The sequence below is a fragment of the Anser cygnoides genome, chromosome 1 (assembly GCF_040182565.1).
Source record: "Anser cygnoides isolate HZ-2024a breed goose chromosome 1, Taihu_goose_T2T_genome, whole genome shotgun sequence".
Lineage (NCBI taxonomy): Eukaryota > Metazoa > Chordata > Aves > Anseriformes > Anatidae > Anser > Anser cygnoides.
The window spans coordinates 102,356,682-102,371,244 of NC_089873.1; the positions used below are offsets into that span (position 1 = coordinate 102,356,682).

The following is a 14,563-nucleotide window of genomic DNA, read 5'->3' on the forward strand; positions in this document are numbered from 1 at the left end:
TTTCCCTCAATATTTACTACTAAATTGACTCTGTCAGCAATGAGTACTGTATCTGTGTTCTGATTATTCTCAAAATTGCTTAATGTTACAGTGCATCAAGGAGGTGCTCAGGCAGGATCAACTTATCACAGGAACCAGACCTAGACACAGCAGACTTTTTTCAAGTACTTGTTCCCCACTATGCTTCCTGTACCAACAGAGTCAGGTGGGACCATGTCACCAATGTATCTGTTTATTCAAAAACAACCTTTCATCCTTCAGCTTTGAATCATCATGTTCACCCACATACAGCCTGCTGTGCTCCCTCAAACAGTTTGCTAAGTTACCTTGGGCTGCTTTCCACAGTCTCGCTGTAATTATTGAATGGGCCACTCTGCAACTCAGTAATGCTATGACCTTCCTGTGGTTATATTTCTGAGTCCTCAATACGGTCATTCAAAAATACTGCAGTAGGAAGAGTTGGCAAAGATTCATTGGGACAGATAACATTTTTAGATGGGAACTGTTTTGTTTTTGTGGCAGAATGGTTTTGCGTTGACTTTTGCTCCACAACCTGACTCTTAAGCATCCCTGTATCTGAGTCCCAGGTTTGTCCCTGTCGCAGTTTCTTAAAGGTGTTACGGAAACCTTCAGTGCTAAAGTAGTAGATCAGGGGGTCCAGTGTGCAGTTCATACTGGCCAACAGCATTGTCCTAATTAACACGTCACGCACAGAGGTCTGTGTTTCTGGTCGTACATTAATCACCTTGGCCTTTAGCAACCCGTATACTGCCAAGGTAGTGTTGTAGGGCACAAAGCAGATGATGAAGATGACCAGGTTGACCACGAGGAGACGGACTGTCTTCTGCTGTCGCAGGGTCTTTGTCTGGCTGGCTTGACAGAGCTCCCGAAAGATCTGAATTGAGCAGTACGTCACAGAACTCAGAGGCAGGAGAAAACCCAGGATTTCAGCCAGGACAACTAGGGGGAAGAGGTTGTTCTGCCACATGTTGTCACTAAAGCTTTCAAAGCACAGATATGTGGTCTGATTCTCTGACACACAGTGGTTTTGCTTGTGGTATATAGCTGTGGGGATGGAGCCCATGAGAATCACTACCCAGACAACGAGGCACAGGAGCCTGGCCACCTTGGGGCGCCGCAGATGCCGCCAGCGAAGTGGATGGACAATGGCGACATAGCGATCCAGGTTGATGCACATGAGGAAGATGCAGCTACCATACATGTTGATCTGGAAGACAGAGCCAGAGACCTGGCACAGGATCTCACCAAAGGGCCACTCGTGGTTGGAATAGTAGTAGAGTCGCAGTGGCAGAGGGAGCGTGAAGGTGAGGTCACTCACAGCCAGGTTGAACATGTAGATCATCACTACAGACTTCAGGCGCAGGCAGCGAACTAGTATCCACAGCGCCACCACATTCAGTACCAAACCTGTAATGAATATCAGGATGTAGCCAGGCAGGAGGAGGTAGTGCTGTTGTTTGTAATCCTTGCACATCTGAGATGAGTTGTCAGCTAACATGCCCAGAGGTGAGGGGAGGATCTCAATGAGATGGCTGAGACAGCTGGTGAGATAAGAAGGCCGAAAGAAAAGCACCAAACAAAGTCATTCCCCTCGAGGAAGCTCTGGGTAGGGCATTCCCCTCATCTGCAACTGGGAGTTAGATGGGCACATCTCTCTTTCTTGACTGGCACTGCTTTGGATTGTTGGTCAATGGTCATCTGGCAGGGATAGTAATGTAGTCTGCTTCAGCCTCTAGTTCATCTATTCTTTCCAGTGGTTACAGGGATGTTGATGTGATGAAAGGTCATTCCCAGTTATTCAGTGTCAGCACAATTCCTAGGCAGAGCAGAAAACCAAGAAATAAGAGTTCAAGTTAGAAGGGGAAATCTCTTGAAAGGTCAAAATCCCACCATGGTGGCTTCTGTTGCAAGAATTTGTAAAGAAATTGAAAGATGAAGAAAAATGTACAGTAGAAAAGTAAGTGGTTAAACAGCAGAGGAAGCCAGAACACAGAGAAGGTAACTGTTGTACAGAATATGCACGTCCCAGAAAATACACATTGTTTTGATTGCTGCTGTGAGCACATGCATGCAAGAAAGGGACAGCATAAGAGCACACAGAGAAAGTAGTTAAGGCAACTTGGGGCGGGGGCCGGGGGGGAGAAGAGAAATAGAGAAAGAAAGAGAGAAATAGAGAAAGGTTGGTTGGTTGGTTGGTTGGTTGGTTGGCTGGCTGGCTGGCTGGCTGGCTGGCTGGCTGGCTGGCTGGAAGGAAGGAAGGAAGGAAGGAAGGAAGGAAGGAAGGAAGGAAGGAAGGAAGGAAGGAAGGAAGGAAGGAAGGAAGGAAGGAAGAAGGAAAGAAGGAAAGAAGGAAAGAAGGAAAGAAGTAAGGAAGTAAGGAAGTAAGGAAGGAAAACAAGGAAGAGAGCAAGCATTTTGAAGCAATAATGCTGGCTGGAAGGAACTTAGAAGAGAATAAAAACTGCATGGTAGTTTTGTATCAGAGAAACAGAACTTCGTACACCATTGCAGATAAAAAGAATGACGCTACAATTAGACTTGACTCCACCCTAGCTCCCTTTTGTAGGTAAAACAACCCATAAAAACCTGAGTCCCAGCTAAGGACTGGACCAGAACGGATAAACTTCAATGGATAGATGTGGAGGGCCAAGGAAATCTTCTAGAAATCTGACTCGTTTTTCTAGAGATTTGAGTGCAAATGAGACCAAGGCATCCATCTCAGTTCCTTCCTCAGCATTTATAAGACAGAATAACAGGGTTGATGTGGTGGTAGAAATGACTGGGCCTCAATTTCTCTATGAAATTTCAGCTAAGCACAAGGAAAGAGAGGATTTATGTTACAGTAGCTGAATTTCCTTGAGCAGCTTACATTCACACAGTTCCTGCTCTAGCTCCTTTTTGGGGTGCTCTCTTACATGGTATAAATGGTGCCTATTGCAATTGCATGTCCGCAGATCACTTTCCTGCTTACAGCACCGTGAAGTATGAAGAAGTCCATGTCCCACAGACACAAAGAACGCCCAGGTAAAGTAGGAACACAGTAAAGAAGGAACCCATGGGATTAATGCAGACAAACATGTCCGTGACTCCTAAGTAGTGTGAGGCTGGTAACCACTCTAGATTCTAGTGGTAGCACTGCCCTGGCAAACATTGATCAACTAGAGTAAGTCCAGTGGAAGGTCACCAAAAAGATCTGGAGGCTGGAACACTTGCCTAGTGAAGAGATGCTAAGGGAACTGGGCTAGTTCAACTGAGAGAAGAGAAGGCTCCAGGAGACGTAATAGCAGACTCCCCATACCAGCAGGAAAAAAGGAAAAAAAATTGCCTAAGTTGGATATTACTGTAAGAGGAAGCTACCCAGCAACTTGACAGGCATGTCAGACCTTCTGGATGGCATTGTAGGGCGATGCACAGGTCTAGAGGGAGTATCTATTAAAAAAGAGGAAGGGCATGCTGGTCTCATAGGTGGGAACTGAGTCAACAGATGCACTGTGGTGACTATATATTAGACAATGAAAGTGGAACTCATCTATGAGAGAATGGGGATAAAGAGCAGAGAGTTATCAATTTGCCCATTCTTTTGTGTCATTGGGAAGGTCCACCACCAAGCCATTTTGCTTAGAGAAAATTCTACTGGTTTGTCAGGATACATTTGAATGGCTTTCCTCCTTCTTTAAAAATGAATGACAACTTTGTGTGAAGACTTGCTTAAGTTTAAAGTATAGAATAATCCAGCCAGACAAACTGGGGGTGTTCAAAGAAACGTTGGACCTGGTGCTTAGGGACATGGTCTAGTGGGTGACATTGGTAGTAGGGTGATGGTTAGACCAGATGATCTTGAAGGTCTTTTCCAACCTTAATGATTCTGGGATTCTATGATTCTAAGAATGTTGTTGGTTTCAAGTGAAATTATTAGATGCCTCAAAAACAGAAACTACAGGGAGATATGCCAGCTTTTGCTACAGCCAAAACCCTGCAATGACTCCAGATTGAACAGATTGGAGAGTACTTTCATCTTGGCTGAGACAAATTGAGTGAGACTCAGGCTCTGTGAGAAAACATGACCTGCTCCAACATGTGCCCAGACCATGCGGCTGTCAGATGAAGGTGACTTGTCTAGATAGACAGCCTATTTTTGTCAGTTGGTGTTTAATAAACACCTCTAGAGAATACAATCTGTAATATGGTCCATATTGTTTGAGAGCAGTGGTTTACCTAAAACTAATACTCTAGCTCAGATCATGGATGATGAAGGAATAATGTAAGAACAGTGCAATTATGCAGTGATACTCCTTCAAGTTCTCTTTCTGTTTCCAACAAACTGTAGCCCATGGATTTCCTGAGCCAGAGGTGACATATTTATATTTAATAGTCCTCAGGGATCTTTTATTATTTTTTCCAGTTGCTTTTTGAAACCATATAAAATTTACCATCTACAACATCCAGTGACAGCAGTGCCAAGGATTTCCACAGTTTAATTGCATCTCATGTGAAGAACCGTCTCTTTGTACCCACTTTAAATCACCACCAGCTAGATTCAGTTCCTAGTTTTAGTACTGGAAGAGAAAGTGGAATAAAACATTCCTATTCACTTTCACCTTATCACTGACGATTTAATAAACTTGTATCATACTTCCCCTCAGTGACTTTATTTTTATTTTATTTTTTTGAGGCTAAAGGGTCTTAGCTTCTTAGTTGCTCCTCTGTTCTAAGGATCTGTTCTGTAATTTTGAATGTTCTTGTTACCCATTCTCAGAACTTTTCCTCCTCTTCTACAGCCTTTGTAAGCCTTGTGGTGAGGGGCTCAAACTGTACAGACGGAGTGTTGAAGATATGTATGCACTGAGCTGAGTAGGCATAGAACTCATTCACAAGGAGTAATGGTCAGTTCAGATTGGTTTTTTTTCTCATCACTTAGCTAGATGAAATTTCAGCTGTTATTTTAAGGCCAGTCACTCACTCTTTTTCTAATCTCTGCAGTTCTTCTCAGCCACTCTCATCTTTTCTAACTTGAATAATTTTATGTCTCCAACAGATTTGTTTTTTCATTATTCATCCTTCATGAATAAATCAAACAGCCCAAGCCCTAGCACGGATGTCTTATAACTCCATTGCAAAAGATGACCATCTACCCTCATTCTCTGACCTGTCTTGTACCAACTTTTTATCCAGATATGAACCTTTTCTCTAAATTTCTTTAAGCACCATTCATGAGAGCCCTTTTTGAAAGCCTTTTGGAAACCCACACAGGCCACTGTTCATGTGCTTGTTGACTCCTTCTAAGTATTCCAGTAGGACGGTGAGGCACAGCATCTCTTTACAAAAGCCATGTTGACTCTTCCCCAGTAATTAGATGTGACTGCATGCCAATTGACTTTTTTCCTCTTTTTCTATTGCTTCTACTAACTGTGTTCAGCACAGATACCAGGCTCCCTGGTGTAAAATCTCCCAGAAGCCTTTCCTCAAATTGTGTCTGTTAGTGAGCACCACAGATAGTCACTTCTTTCATACTTAAGTTGTTTTAGGACCACTGGGATAAGAGCCAGAGATTTAATAAGTGCTTACTTAATCTTGCTGCTTTATAACCCTTCATAACAGCATTTTCATCAGAGACAGTCCTTTGATGAATTTCCCCTTAAAGATTGTTTCTGCTGTGGAAATCTTCCAGACTTTCCTGACATGAACACCGGGGCAATAAATCTGTTTAATTTTCTACTCACCTTCACCTTTTCCTTTTTCTGAGTGGTCTTTCCTTATGTATTAGCCCTTAAGCCTCTGAGACACCAGATAACAGAGTTCTGAACTGGTAGCAAAGATCACTGAGAGTGAAAAATAATTTTTTTTTTTTTCAGGTGAATGTGTTTCTTTTTTGTGGGTGGATGGAAACACAGAAGCAAGAATCCTTGAGCTGAGCTTTACTAAAGACTAATGATGGCGTTATTAAAAACAAGGTGATAGTCTCAAATCTGATGTAATAGATACTGTAATCAAGATGTCAGAGACCCAACTTAAGATGTGTATGTACACAGTCTTTGGAAAGAGGAAGCTGTGGGAGCAGAGCACTTCTCTGCAGAGCTCTGAAGGTACAGTTTTGACTGCTCATCGCTGACGAGGAAATCTGATAAAGCAGGCTGGTAGCAGGGAGGCAGAAGGGCTGAAACTGGTTCAGTTATCCTTGTCAGTTAATGTTCAAAAGCCACACGCAGCATTCTTTGTGGCTATTTTCAAAAGAACCTCAAGCTCTACAAAAAAGCTGCTGAGGGATCTCAAGTCATCAGCTGTGTATACACAGGGAATGGTACCACAACTTGAACTAGCAATAGAAGAAGAGCAACCAAATAGATATTTTGACTCCATTGTTCTTCTACAGAAATAATACTCCTTGTGATGAGATGCTGTCTTGAAATCCTGAAGGAACTTCCTATTTGGCAACTGACTTTAAGTGGCCCATGAGGAGGAGTAAGCATCTTTTTACCTTTCAGTGTAGATCAGTATGAACCCTTAAAGGCCTTTTCCCCAGTGGAGACAGAAAAGAGTAATTCAAACTGCAGATGCCACCAAAGCAGATACCTCTTCCTGTCATAGTTTCAGGCAGAAATTGAATTTGTTGCTGGTGTTCTTGCTCCGGGAAGCGGACAGGAGGAGCAACATGGATGTGTGCATGTACACACACTCTAAGCAAATTCTGCAAGGGAGAAGGAGATGAAGAAACTAAAACGAAGGGAAGGCAGTGGCAAGGGAGGAAGAGGTGCTGGTAGAGGTGTGAAATGGAGGCAATGTTGACTGCTGATGATGTGTGAGGGGAGAGAAGAACACGAGTGCTGGTAAACAACCTGAAAACCAGTTAAAGAGAACATGTCGCACTCCCCTCCCACATACACTCTCTTGTGACCACCCTGCATGGACTACAGCCAGCCACGTGCCTCCTCCAAGTGCTTAGGAAGCTGCACAAGGGCCATGGCTGGTATGGGGTGCTCCTGATGGCCTCGTGGCACCAGCAGTGGACAAGCCACAGGTCAGGCCCAAGGTGAGCACTTCTCATCAGAGGCAGAAAAAGAGCTGCTAGGCAAGCAGATCCCACAGGACATGCCAAACCTGTGGGACTTTTCATTTTGGAGGGTGGGAAACCATAGCTGTACTTCCTTACAGGGGCTGAAACAGGCAGGCCTTGGAATGAGATGAGATGAGATGAGATATGAGATGAGATGAGATGAGATGAGATATGAGATGAGTTGAGATCTCTCTGCCTAGTCTTAGGAATCTTCTCATAATACCTTACCTGAGCCACTGCTGCCTAGCACCACAAAAATTATGAATGACCACAGCATAGTGGGACACAGGTTTATCATAGAATGGTTTAGGTATGAAGAGACCTTAAGAGATCATCTAGTCTAATCCCCCTGCCATGGGCAGGGACACCTTCCACTACACCAGGTTGCTCAAAGCCTCATCCAACCTGGTCTTGCCCAGGGATGGGGCATCCACAACCTCTTTGGACAACCTGTTCCAGCATATTGCCACCCTCATCATGGAAAGTTACATCTTTATATCCAATCTAAATTCATCTTCTTTCAATTTAAAACTGTTGCTCCTTGTCCTATCACTACAAGCCCTGGTAAAAAGTCTGTCTTTCTCATAACCCCCCCGTTATATTTTGAAAGGCTGCAATAAAGTCTCCCTTGAGCCTTGTCTTCTCCAGTCTGAACAACCCTGACTGTCTCAGCCTCTCTTCATAGGAGAGGTGCTCCAGCCCTCTGATCACCTTTGTGGCTCTCGTCTGGACTCAGTCTAACAGATCCATGTATTTCTTACGTTGGGGACCCCAGAGCTGGATGCAGTCCTCCATACTTATGAGAGCAGAGTAGAGTTATGCATGGGGCAGGGAAATGAGGTGAAAGAAAAAAAAAAGAGAGCTAGAAAAGTCTTGCCAAGCATGCCACAGAGTAAGTGTTTCTGAGAGTGACTTGTTATTTAATCTCTAGTGCACTCTGGGGTTGCCTGTAGATGCAGGAAGAAAGCACAGCATCAGGTAGCAAATGAGCAGAGCAGTGCCAATGAGAACACAACCTGCACAAGCTGGCTTAGTAGATCTGACACCAAGAGGAAATAACAAGGAGTGTGCCAGACCTCAAAATAAAAAAAACAGCAAAACACTCAGTTTTGTTTTAGAAATTGAAGTTACTTCTTCTTCTTTTTTTTTTTTTTGTGTAAACGTGGTTAATTTTTACTCAACAGAGGTGATATTTAAACCTCACTTTTCACCTTTTTTTTTCTAAACATGAAATTAGATTATTGTGGTAATTAGAACCACGAAAGCTAAGGCTCAGGACTTGGGATGTCTTGTTTTTAATGAGGTGCATGGCATCAGGGCTCAAACCTCTGTATATAACTCACAAGGTCTGATCACACTGGTACTGCCCGCTGTCTAGAGGTATCACGCACCCTCACCTCGTAAGGGCCCCATGGAAGAGGACTTCCACTGCGGGCACCATGTCAAGCAAGCTCTGCAAGCTGCTGATACTCCTAGTATCACAGGACCCCAAAGAAAGCCCGTGTTTGAATGCACACTGAGATTTGCCACGCAATTCTCAATTCAGTGGGTGACTGAAGAGGCATTAGGTGGTTCCCTGGTGCCCTATGATCAGTTGTGGTAGCACATGCCCAACGCTCCCTGACCATCCCGCTTGTGAGCTGCTTCTGTCTCACTTACCTCTCTGCTGGTGAAGAGCTGAGGGTGCCTGAGAGCTTGCTGTCTGCTCACTGCAGAGATTTCAGTTCATTCACCAGAGCTGCCAGTGGCTTGAATTACAACAGAACCAAGCAGGCTCTCTGTCTACTTGCTTATCCAAATCACGTCCGTCCCCACCACCGTGGCTGGTTCTATATCTGTCAAGCTGCAGTTCATGTCCCCTCCTTTCTCACTTCCTGATGCACTGGCCACAAAGCATGAACTTTGCTATTTGAAGCTGATAAGCTAAAACACATTCTATGAGAGCGAATGCAATTGTGAAAGACGCAATACTCAGGTGCACGAGAAACAGAGGAGGCATGCCCTCAGTCACAGTGCCAAATATTTGTTCATCTTTGCCCCCACGATAACACAGCCACCCCCATGGCTGAATTTTCTGCGGGGAAAATTAAAACCTCCCCTTCCCCACGATATTGCCAGACAGAAGTTAGAAGTGAAATATGGGAAGTGAGAGCTAGTGCGTGCACACAAAGGTTTTAATCACCAGAGAGCACAGTGGCTGGGTGTCCTGATGGTCCCATGGGGGGGCACTGTGGGGCAGATGCCCTGCCCAGGGGCCCAGCTTCACACTGCTGGCAAGCGTCAGGGACCCCAAATAACCGAGCTCTTGACGGGGTGTCAGTGCCCGCAGTAGGCAAAGGCACGTTTGCCACGAGTGTCATCCCTGTTGTTAGAGGCATGGTGCTAGGAGACCTAGCATTGCCAGGCAGAGCTGGGAGGGGGTCTGCCCTTCTGCAGAGCCCATCTGGCACTCTGCTGCTTCCTGAGGTCCTGTTTCTGCTCGGTGGTCCCAGCATACCTGGAAGAAGGCGGGGATCATGGGAATGCTCCTATCCCGACTGTCGTCCTTCACCAGGAGAGCTGCTGCCTTCTGCCCCAGATGAAGGTCCCCTGCTCACGGGCTCCCAGCTCCTCCGCCTGCTGGCTGTCACGGCTTATGTTTGACTTTCTCACTCCCTGTGTCCCTTGTTCTGCCTCATTCAGGGAGTGACACGATGAGGGATATATCTTCCTGCTGCTCGTAAATCCTTGGAGGGTACAATAGCACCCAAACTGCTGATTTCACTCTGCTTTGCTTCAGTGCCTCTCTCTTTTAACCAGTCCCCCTTTCTCACTTCCTAGTTGCTGGGATCTTTGTTCTCACAGCTATTTGTGATTTTTTTTTTTTTTTTCCCCCAGTTCCTGCCAAGTTTCTTGTACCATGAAAGACTTGCAAATATATTGAGGAGCGGGGGCTTCACCCTTTGCAAAAAGAATCCCTAATATCCTCTGTGGGGCCTTTCCCCTCCCCTGAGCCTCTCGCTGCCTTCCCCCCACCTCCCCGGCTCAGCTTGGCAGCCCTGCCTTTACCTCATGTGTCAGAAGAGCTGCCCTGCGTGTCTGTGCCACCCCACTGCATCCCTCACACCTCGCTCCCCAGGTTCACTCACCTCGCTGGGTCTCAAAAGCCCACAGACGACTCCCTGCCAGGTGGGCTCATGCCCCTCAGCTGCTGCCCCTCGGAGGTTCAGCTTGCAGGGACGAGCAGCGCAGCCCCCAGAGCTCCTCACTGCTGCCTGAGCCGCCAGCAGGTAAGACCAGATTGCTGGGGTGTGTGTTGGAGGCTACACCCTGGTGCTGCTGCAGATCCCAACATGCCCACCGCCGCAGAGCACCGGCTCCAGAAAGCAGGAGCAAGAACCAAAGCGGAGCTGGGAGCTGGGAAGACAAGCAGAGGAAATGGAAAGCCTGCTGCAGCAAAGCAGTTGCTTGGGTTTGGGAGGAAGGCTGATAAACCCCAATGCGTTTCAGACCTTGTTGTGCAGGCAGATGTAGACGAGCACAGCAAAGGTGTTAACCTGCTTGCAGGCACACAGAGGAGGTGGAAGAACCGTAACAAGGCCAGAGCCACAGCGTTTCGCTCTTTGAATGATTCAGAGAAGAAAAGCAGAAACCTCAGGGCTGAGTGAAGATTATCACCTTGCAGAGACAGCAGACGGTACTTCCCAGGCCCAGAGAGGGAACAGCAGCCTTTGCTCTCAGGATGTTTCATGCAACTCACATCGCCCTCTGAGAAGAGGAGCAGCCACCATGCTACGCCCTCCTGGGAGAAGGGCAGAGAGAGTCCCTCCTGCCGTGGGGGAAGGCAGGGCCAAAGGGAGACCTGACATGGGGGGAAGGGGGTGTAGAAGGGAGACCTGCCAGGGAAAGAGTTAAGAGAGCCAGGAAGCTGCCGGGCTGTGTCTGTTTGCTGTAGCTATGTGGGCTGCAGGGTAGGGAAGAAGAATGTCCAGCCTGGAGGAGGCAGATGAGGGTGCCTCACCAAGGACAGTGGCTGGGGAAAAGGCAGGCAGCAGGTCTTCCCCTCTCTGCCCCCATGGACTGGCACAGCAGGGAAAGCCTCTGGTTCCCCAGGACTTGATGACAATGTGGTGACGAGCTCATGTGTCTAGCAACAGCTGCCTGAGAGCTGCGAGGCTTTTCTTGCATGGAGAACTCTGTGTGCTGCCAACGGGATCTCAGGCTGCTTCCTGCTGATGAAGTGACTTGTCTACGGAGGAAGACGACCAGATCACCCGCTTACAGGACATCAAACACCAGGGCTCAGGCACTGATGCCATCCCCAGCCACGTGAGCTACCTGTGATGGGTGCCCACCTCAGAGCCCTAGTTCAGAGCTCTCCCACAACACTGCCGGAGCTGTAGGGGATAGCACTGCATGAACGTGCTCCATCCAGCAGGTTTCTGTGGGCCACCGGGTCTCTGACGCTGACAGGCACAGCAGGGTAGCCCATGGTTTTTGCCTGGGACAGGGGCTACCTCTTCTCTGTGCAGGGCTGTGCTGGAGCTGCTGTGAGCGCTGCTGCCTGGCACAGGCAGCAGGAGGTCGCTGGCAGGGATTTGGGTGGCTGCCGCTTTGTGGCTGAAGGTGGAGTTAGGCCAAGGACGGGATGGAGATGTTGTGGCTGTGCACGGTGCTGATCCTGATGCAGGACGTCCTTGCTGTGACTTGGCTGTAAGTATACTTTACATGTACTATATAGGTTGAAAAGGTGCTGGGGAGGTGCTGTTTGTGAAGAAAACAGGCAGATCTGTGAGAAAGGGGTGGGAGAAGGAACCTTGGCAACCCAAATGCAGCATCTGAGAAGGAGCATCTCTGTGAGCACAAAGGGAGAGGGGCAGTGTACATGGAAGAGATGCAGGCAGGGGAGCAAAAATGTCCAATTTGCCACAGAGAAGAGGGTGCACATCCCCTTCCCTGCCCATTTTTCCTCTAAAATAGAGCTATAGAGGGCTAATCCTCTGCAGGCATGACCCTGTCTCTAGCCCACCTATGAACGGGACTCTCTTCTGCCTTACAGGCACCTGGCCAAGCAGACGTCCCTGCGGGGGGCCCTCAGGGACCCTGGTGTCTGTGCAGGTCTGACGGGGCTGGTGGAAGAGCAGGTGCGGGTTTGCCGTCGGCAGGTGGAAGCCATGGAGGCGGTGAAGCGAGGAGCGGAGCTGGCTGTAGAGGAGTGCCAGTACCAGTTTCACTCGCGCCGGTGGAACTGCTCCACCCTGCAGGAGCTGCAAGTCTTCGGCAAAGTCGCCATCCAAGGTCAGCAGGGGCAGGCAGAGCTGGCAGGGTTGGCATGGGGTCCCTTCAATATGCAGTGGGTCCCCTTGGTGTGGCTTCCTTCACATGCTAACATAGCTGCTGACACAGCAATTTTTGCAAATATTAATATTCTACCTAAATTTCATCATTTGGCCAGTCCTGGCTTTTAGGTCCCATCTGGACCATGCTGGGTATCAGCTCTGCAGACTGGCAGATCTTGCCCCTAACCCCTGCCACCAGCCCAGCCCCCAGGAATATCAGGTCAAATCAAGCCTTTTGCTTCAAGGTCACAGTCCCTTTTTGTTTCAGGCCTGGGAAAAAGGATCTGCCTATGTCTCCAAAACCAATCTGCACAGGTTTTGCACATGCTTGCACAGGAGGACACATACAGGGAGAAATAAACAGGGTTTCTGTGGCTTCTCACCCCCAGGCTCCCCTTTCAGTTGCCTCTGGGCAGCATGGCTGCTGACTTCTCTCCATCAATGGGACATGAGGCCCAGGAGCTGGAGGTGCTGCAGGCTGGCTTCAGGCCTCAGGAACCACAGCACCGGGTGAACGTCCTGATGGTGATTTCTCCTAAGCAGTCTTCATCTGAATGTATTGATCCTGCATGCAATAACAGCCTCCCTCCCCTGCTGCATCTCACCGATTCCTTCCCCCTCTCCATGAAGGAGAGCTCCGAGCTCAGCAGACCGGTGCCATTTCTCACCCCGGTGCAGGCACACGGGAATCTGCCTTCATCCATGCCATCTCCTCTGCGGGTGTTGCCTTTGCCGTGACTCGTGCCTGCAGCCGTGGGGAGCTGGAGAAGTGTGGCTGCGACCGCAAAATCCGAGGAGTCAGCCCTGAAGGTAATGGAAGAGGCCGGGAGCAGAGCTGAGGTGACAGAGGATGAGATCCATGGGGCAGGACCTCACCAGGGGAAGAGACCTCCTTTTGCTTCACAGCCCTCAGCACTTCTGGAGCTCCTCCCAGGGCCTCTTACTTTTTATCTCACGCCTGCTTTCCCTCTGCAGGTTTCCAGTGGTCAGGCTGCTCTGATAACCTGTCATATGGGATTGCCTTTTCTCAAGCCTTTGTAGACAATCCTGAGAGGAGCCGCGGCATCTCTTCCAGCCGAGCTCTCATGAACCTGCACAATAACAAGGCGGGGAGGAAGGTAAGGGCAGGAACAAGAGCTGGGAAGCAAGCTGAGCTTCTGGGGCTTTCTCCTTGGCTGGGCAGAGCTCTCTCCAGCCCCTTATCCAGAGTAGCAGTTCAGGGCAGCCACGAGCTCACAGAGCAGGTCTGTGTCCTGCTGCCCTGCTTTGCCCTGCCTTGCCTTGCCTCCCTCTTTCTCCCCTTCCCTTCCCATCCCTCTGGTTGATCCTGCCCTCTAGCTGAACACCCCTTCCTGAAGGCCCCAGTCAGGCCCCATATGGGAAGGCTGTGAGGGAATGGCAGCTGCCTGGGGCTCACCGGCATGGGGCAGGTGCCCCACATCATGTCCCAGATCTGGCTGGCAGACACCTTCTTCTCCCCAGGCACTCCTGGCCCACATGAAGGTGGAGTGCAAGTGCCACGGCGTGTCAGGCTCCTGCGAGGTGCGTACATGCTGGAGGGTCATGCCCCCCTTCCGCAAGGTGGGCAACGTCCTGAAGGAGAAGTTTGAGGGGGCGACTGAGGTTCACCCACAGCAGGTCGGTTCCCGCAAGCTGCTGGTGCCCAAGAGCTCTCGCTTCAAGCCCTACACAGCTCACGACCTGGTCTACCTCTTGGCCAGCCCAGACTTCTGTGACCGGGACCCCCGGCATGGGGTCTTCGGTACCTCTGGCCGCCAGTGCAACCGGACATCCCCGGCCATGGATGGCTGTGAGCTCCTGTGCTGCGGCAGGGGCTTCCACACCACGCAGGCCGAAGTGGTGGAGCGGTGCAGCTGCAAGTTTCGGTGGTGCTGCTCCGTCAAGTGCAAGCAGTGCCGCCACCGGGTGGAGGTGCACAGCTGCCGCTGAAGGGGGCACGGGGGGGTGGCCGGGGACTGAGCAGAAGACAGCCCACGGAGAGGCGCACAGGGTGGGGGGAAGCAGGGTGGGTGTGGGGGAAACCTGTCTGGCTCTTTCTCCCCAGTCTCATCAGGATTTTTGCAGTTTAAACTTGTTTTCCAGACAGAGGGTTGGAGGACATAGGCCCCAGAAACCCTTAAACATTAGAAATAAAGCAGCTGCAACAGAAAGC

General features: G+C 49.0%; 2 protein-coding genes across 5 annotated transcripts; one reads left to right on the forward strand and one right to left on the reverse strand.

The window, feature by feature from the left end:
- Positions 1-216: 216 nt before the first annotated feature.
- On the reverse strand, positions 217-10,420 carry LPAR5 (lysophosphatidic acid receptor 5). 4 transcript variants are annotated; one of them, XM_067004645.1, is made up of 4 exons: positions 10,201-10,420; positions 9,570-9,798; positions 8,732-8,995; positions 217-1,837 (listed from the first exon to the last, which is right to left on the reverse strand). In XM_067004645.1, the coding sequence occupies exon 4, from the start codon at positions 1,517-1,519 to the stop codon at positions 407-409; it is 1,113 nt and encodes a 370-aa protein (XP_066860746.1). In that variant the 5' UTR covers positions 1,520-1,837; positions 8,732-8,995; positions 9,570-9,798; positions 10,201-10,420; the 3' UTR covers positions 217-406. The 4 variants fall into 4 exon arrangements, with proteins under 4 accessions (XP_066860746.1, XP_013054980.1, XP_047907496.1 ...); XM_013199526.3 differs by lacking the exon at positions 10,201-10,420 and having other exon boundaries at positions 8,732-8,954; positions 9,570-9,896; XM_048051539.2 differs by lacking the exons at positions 8,732-8,995; positions 9,570-9,798.
- Positions 10,421-10,448: 28 nt separating this feature from the next.
- Positions 10,449-14,555, forward strand: WNT4 (Wnt family member 4). Its single transcript, XM_048051540.2, has 5 exons — positions 10,449-11,764; positions 12,111-12,349; positions 13,069-13,200; positions 13,366-13,508; positions 13,873-14,555. Exons 1-5 carry the CDS (start codon positions 11,700-11,702, stop codon positions 14,338-14,340), a joined length of 1,047 nt encoding a protein of 348 aa, XP_047907497.1. The 5' UTR covers positions 10,449-11,699; the 3' UTR covers positions 14,341-14,555.
- Positions 14,556-14,563: the final 8 nt, after the last annotated feature.

Bases quoted from the DNA above. Each gene is read 5' to 3' on its own strand.
- LPAR5 (XM_048051539.2), bottom strand. From the start codon at position 1,519: ATGTTAGCTGACAACTCATCTCAGATGTGCAAGGATTACAAACAACAG.
- WNT4 (XM_048051540.2), top strand. From the start codon at position 11,700: ATGGAGATGTTGTGGCTGTGCACGGTGCTGATCCTGATGCAGGACGTC. The intron at 11,765-12,110 runs GTAAGTATACTT...TCTGCCTTACAG, and splicing joins GTCCTTGCTGTGACTTGGCT to GCACCTGGCCAAGCAGACGT. The intron at 13,201-13,365 runs GTAATGGAAGAG...TTCCCTCTGCAG, and splicing joins CCGAGGAGTCAGCCCTGAAG to GTTTCCAGTGGTCAGGCTGC.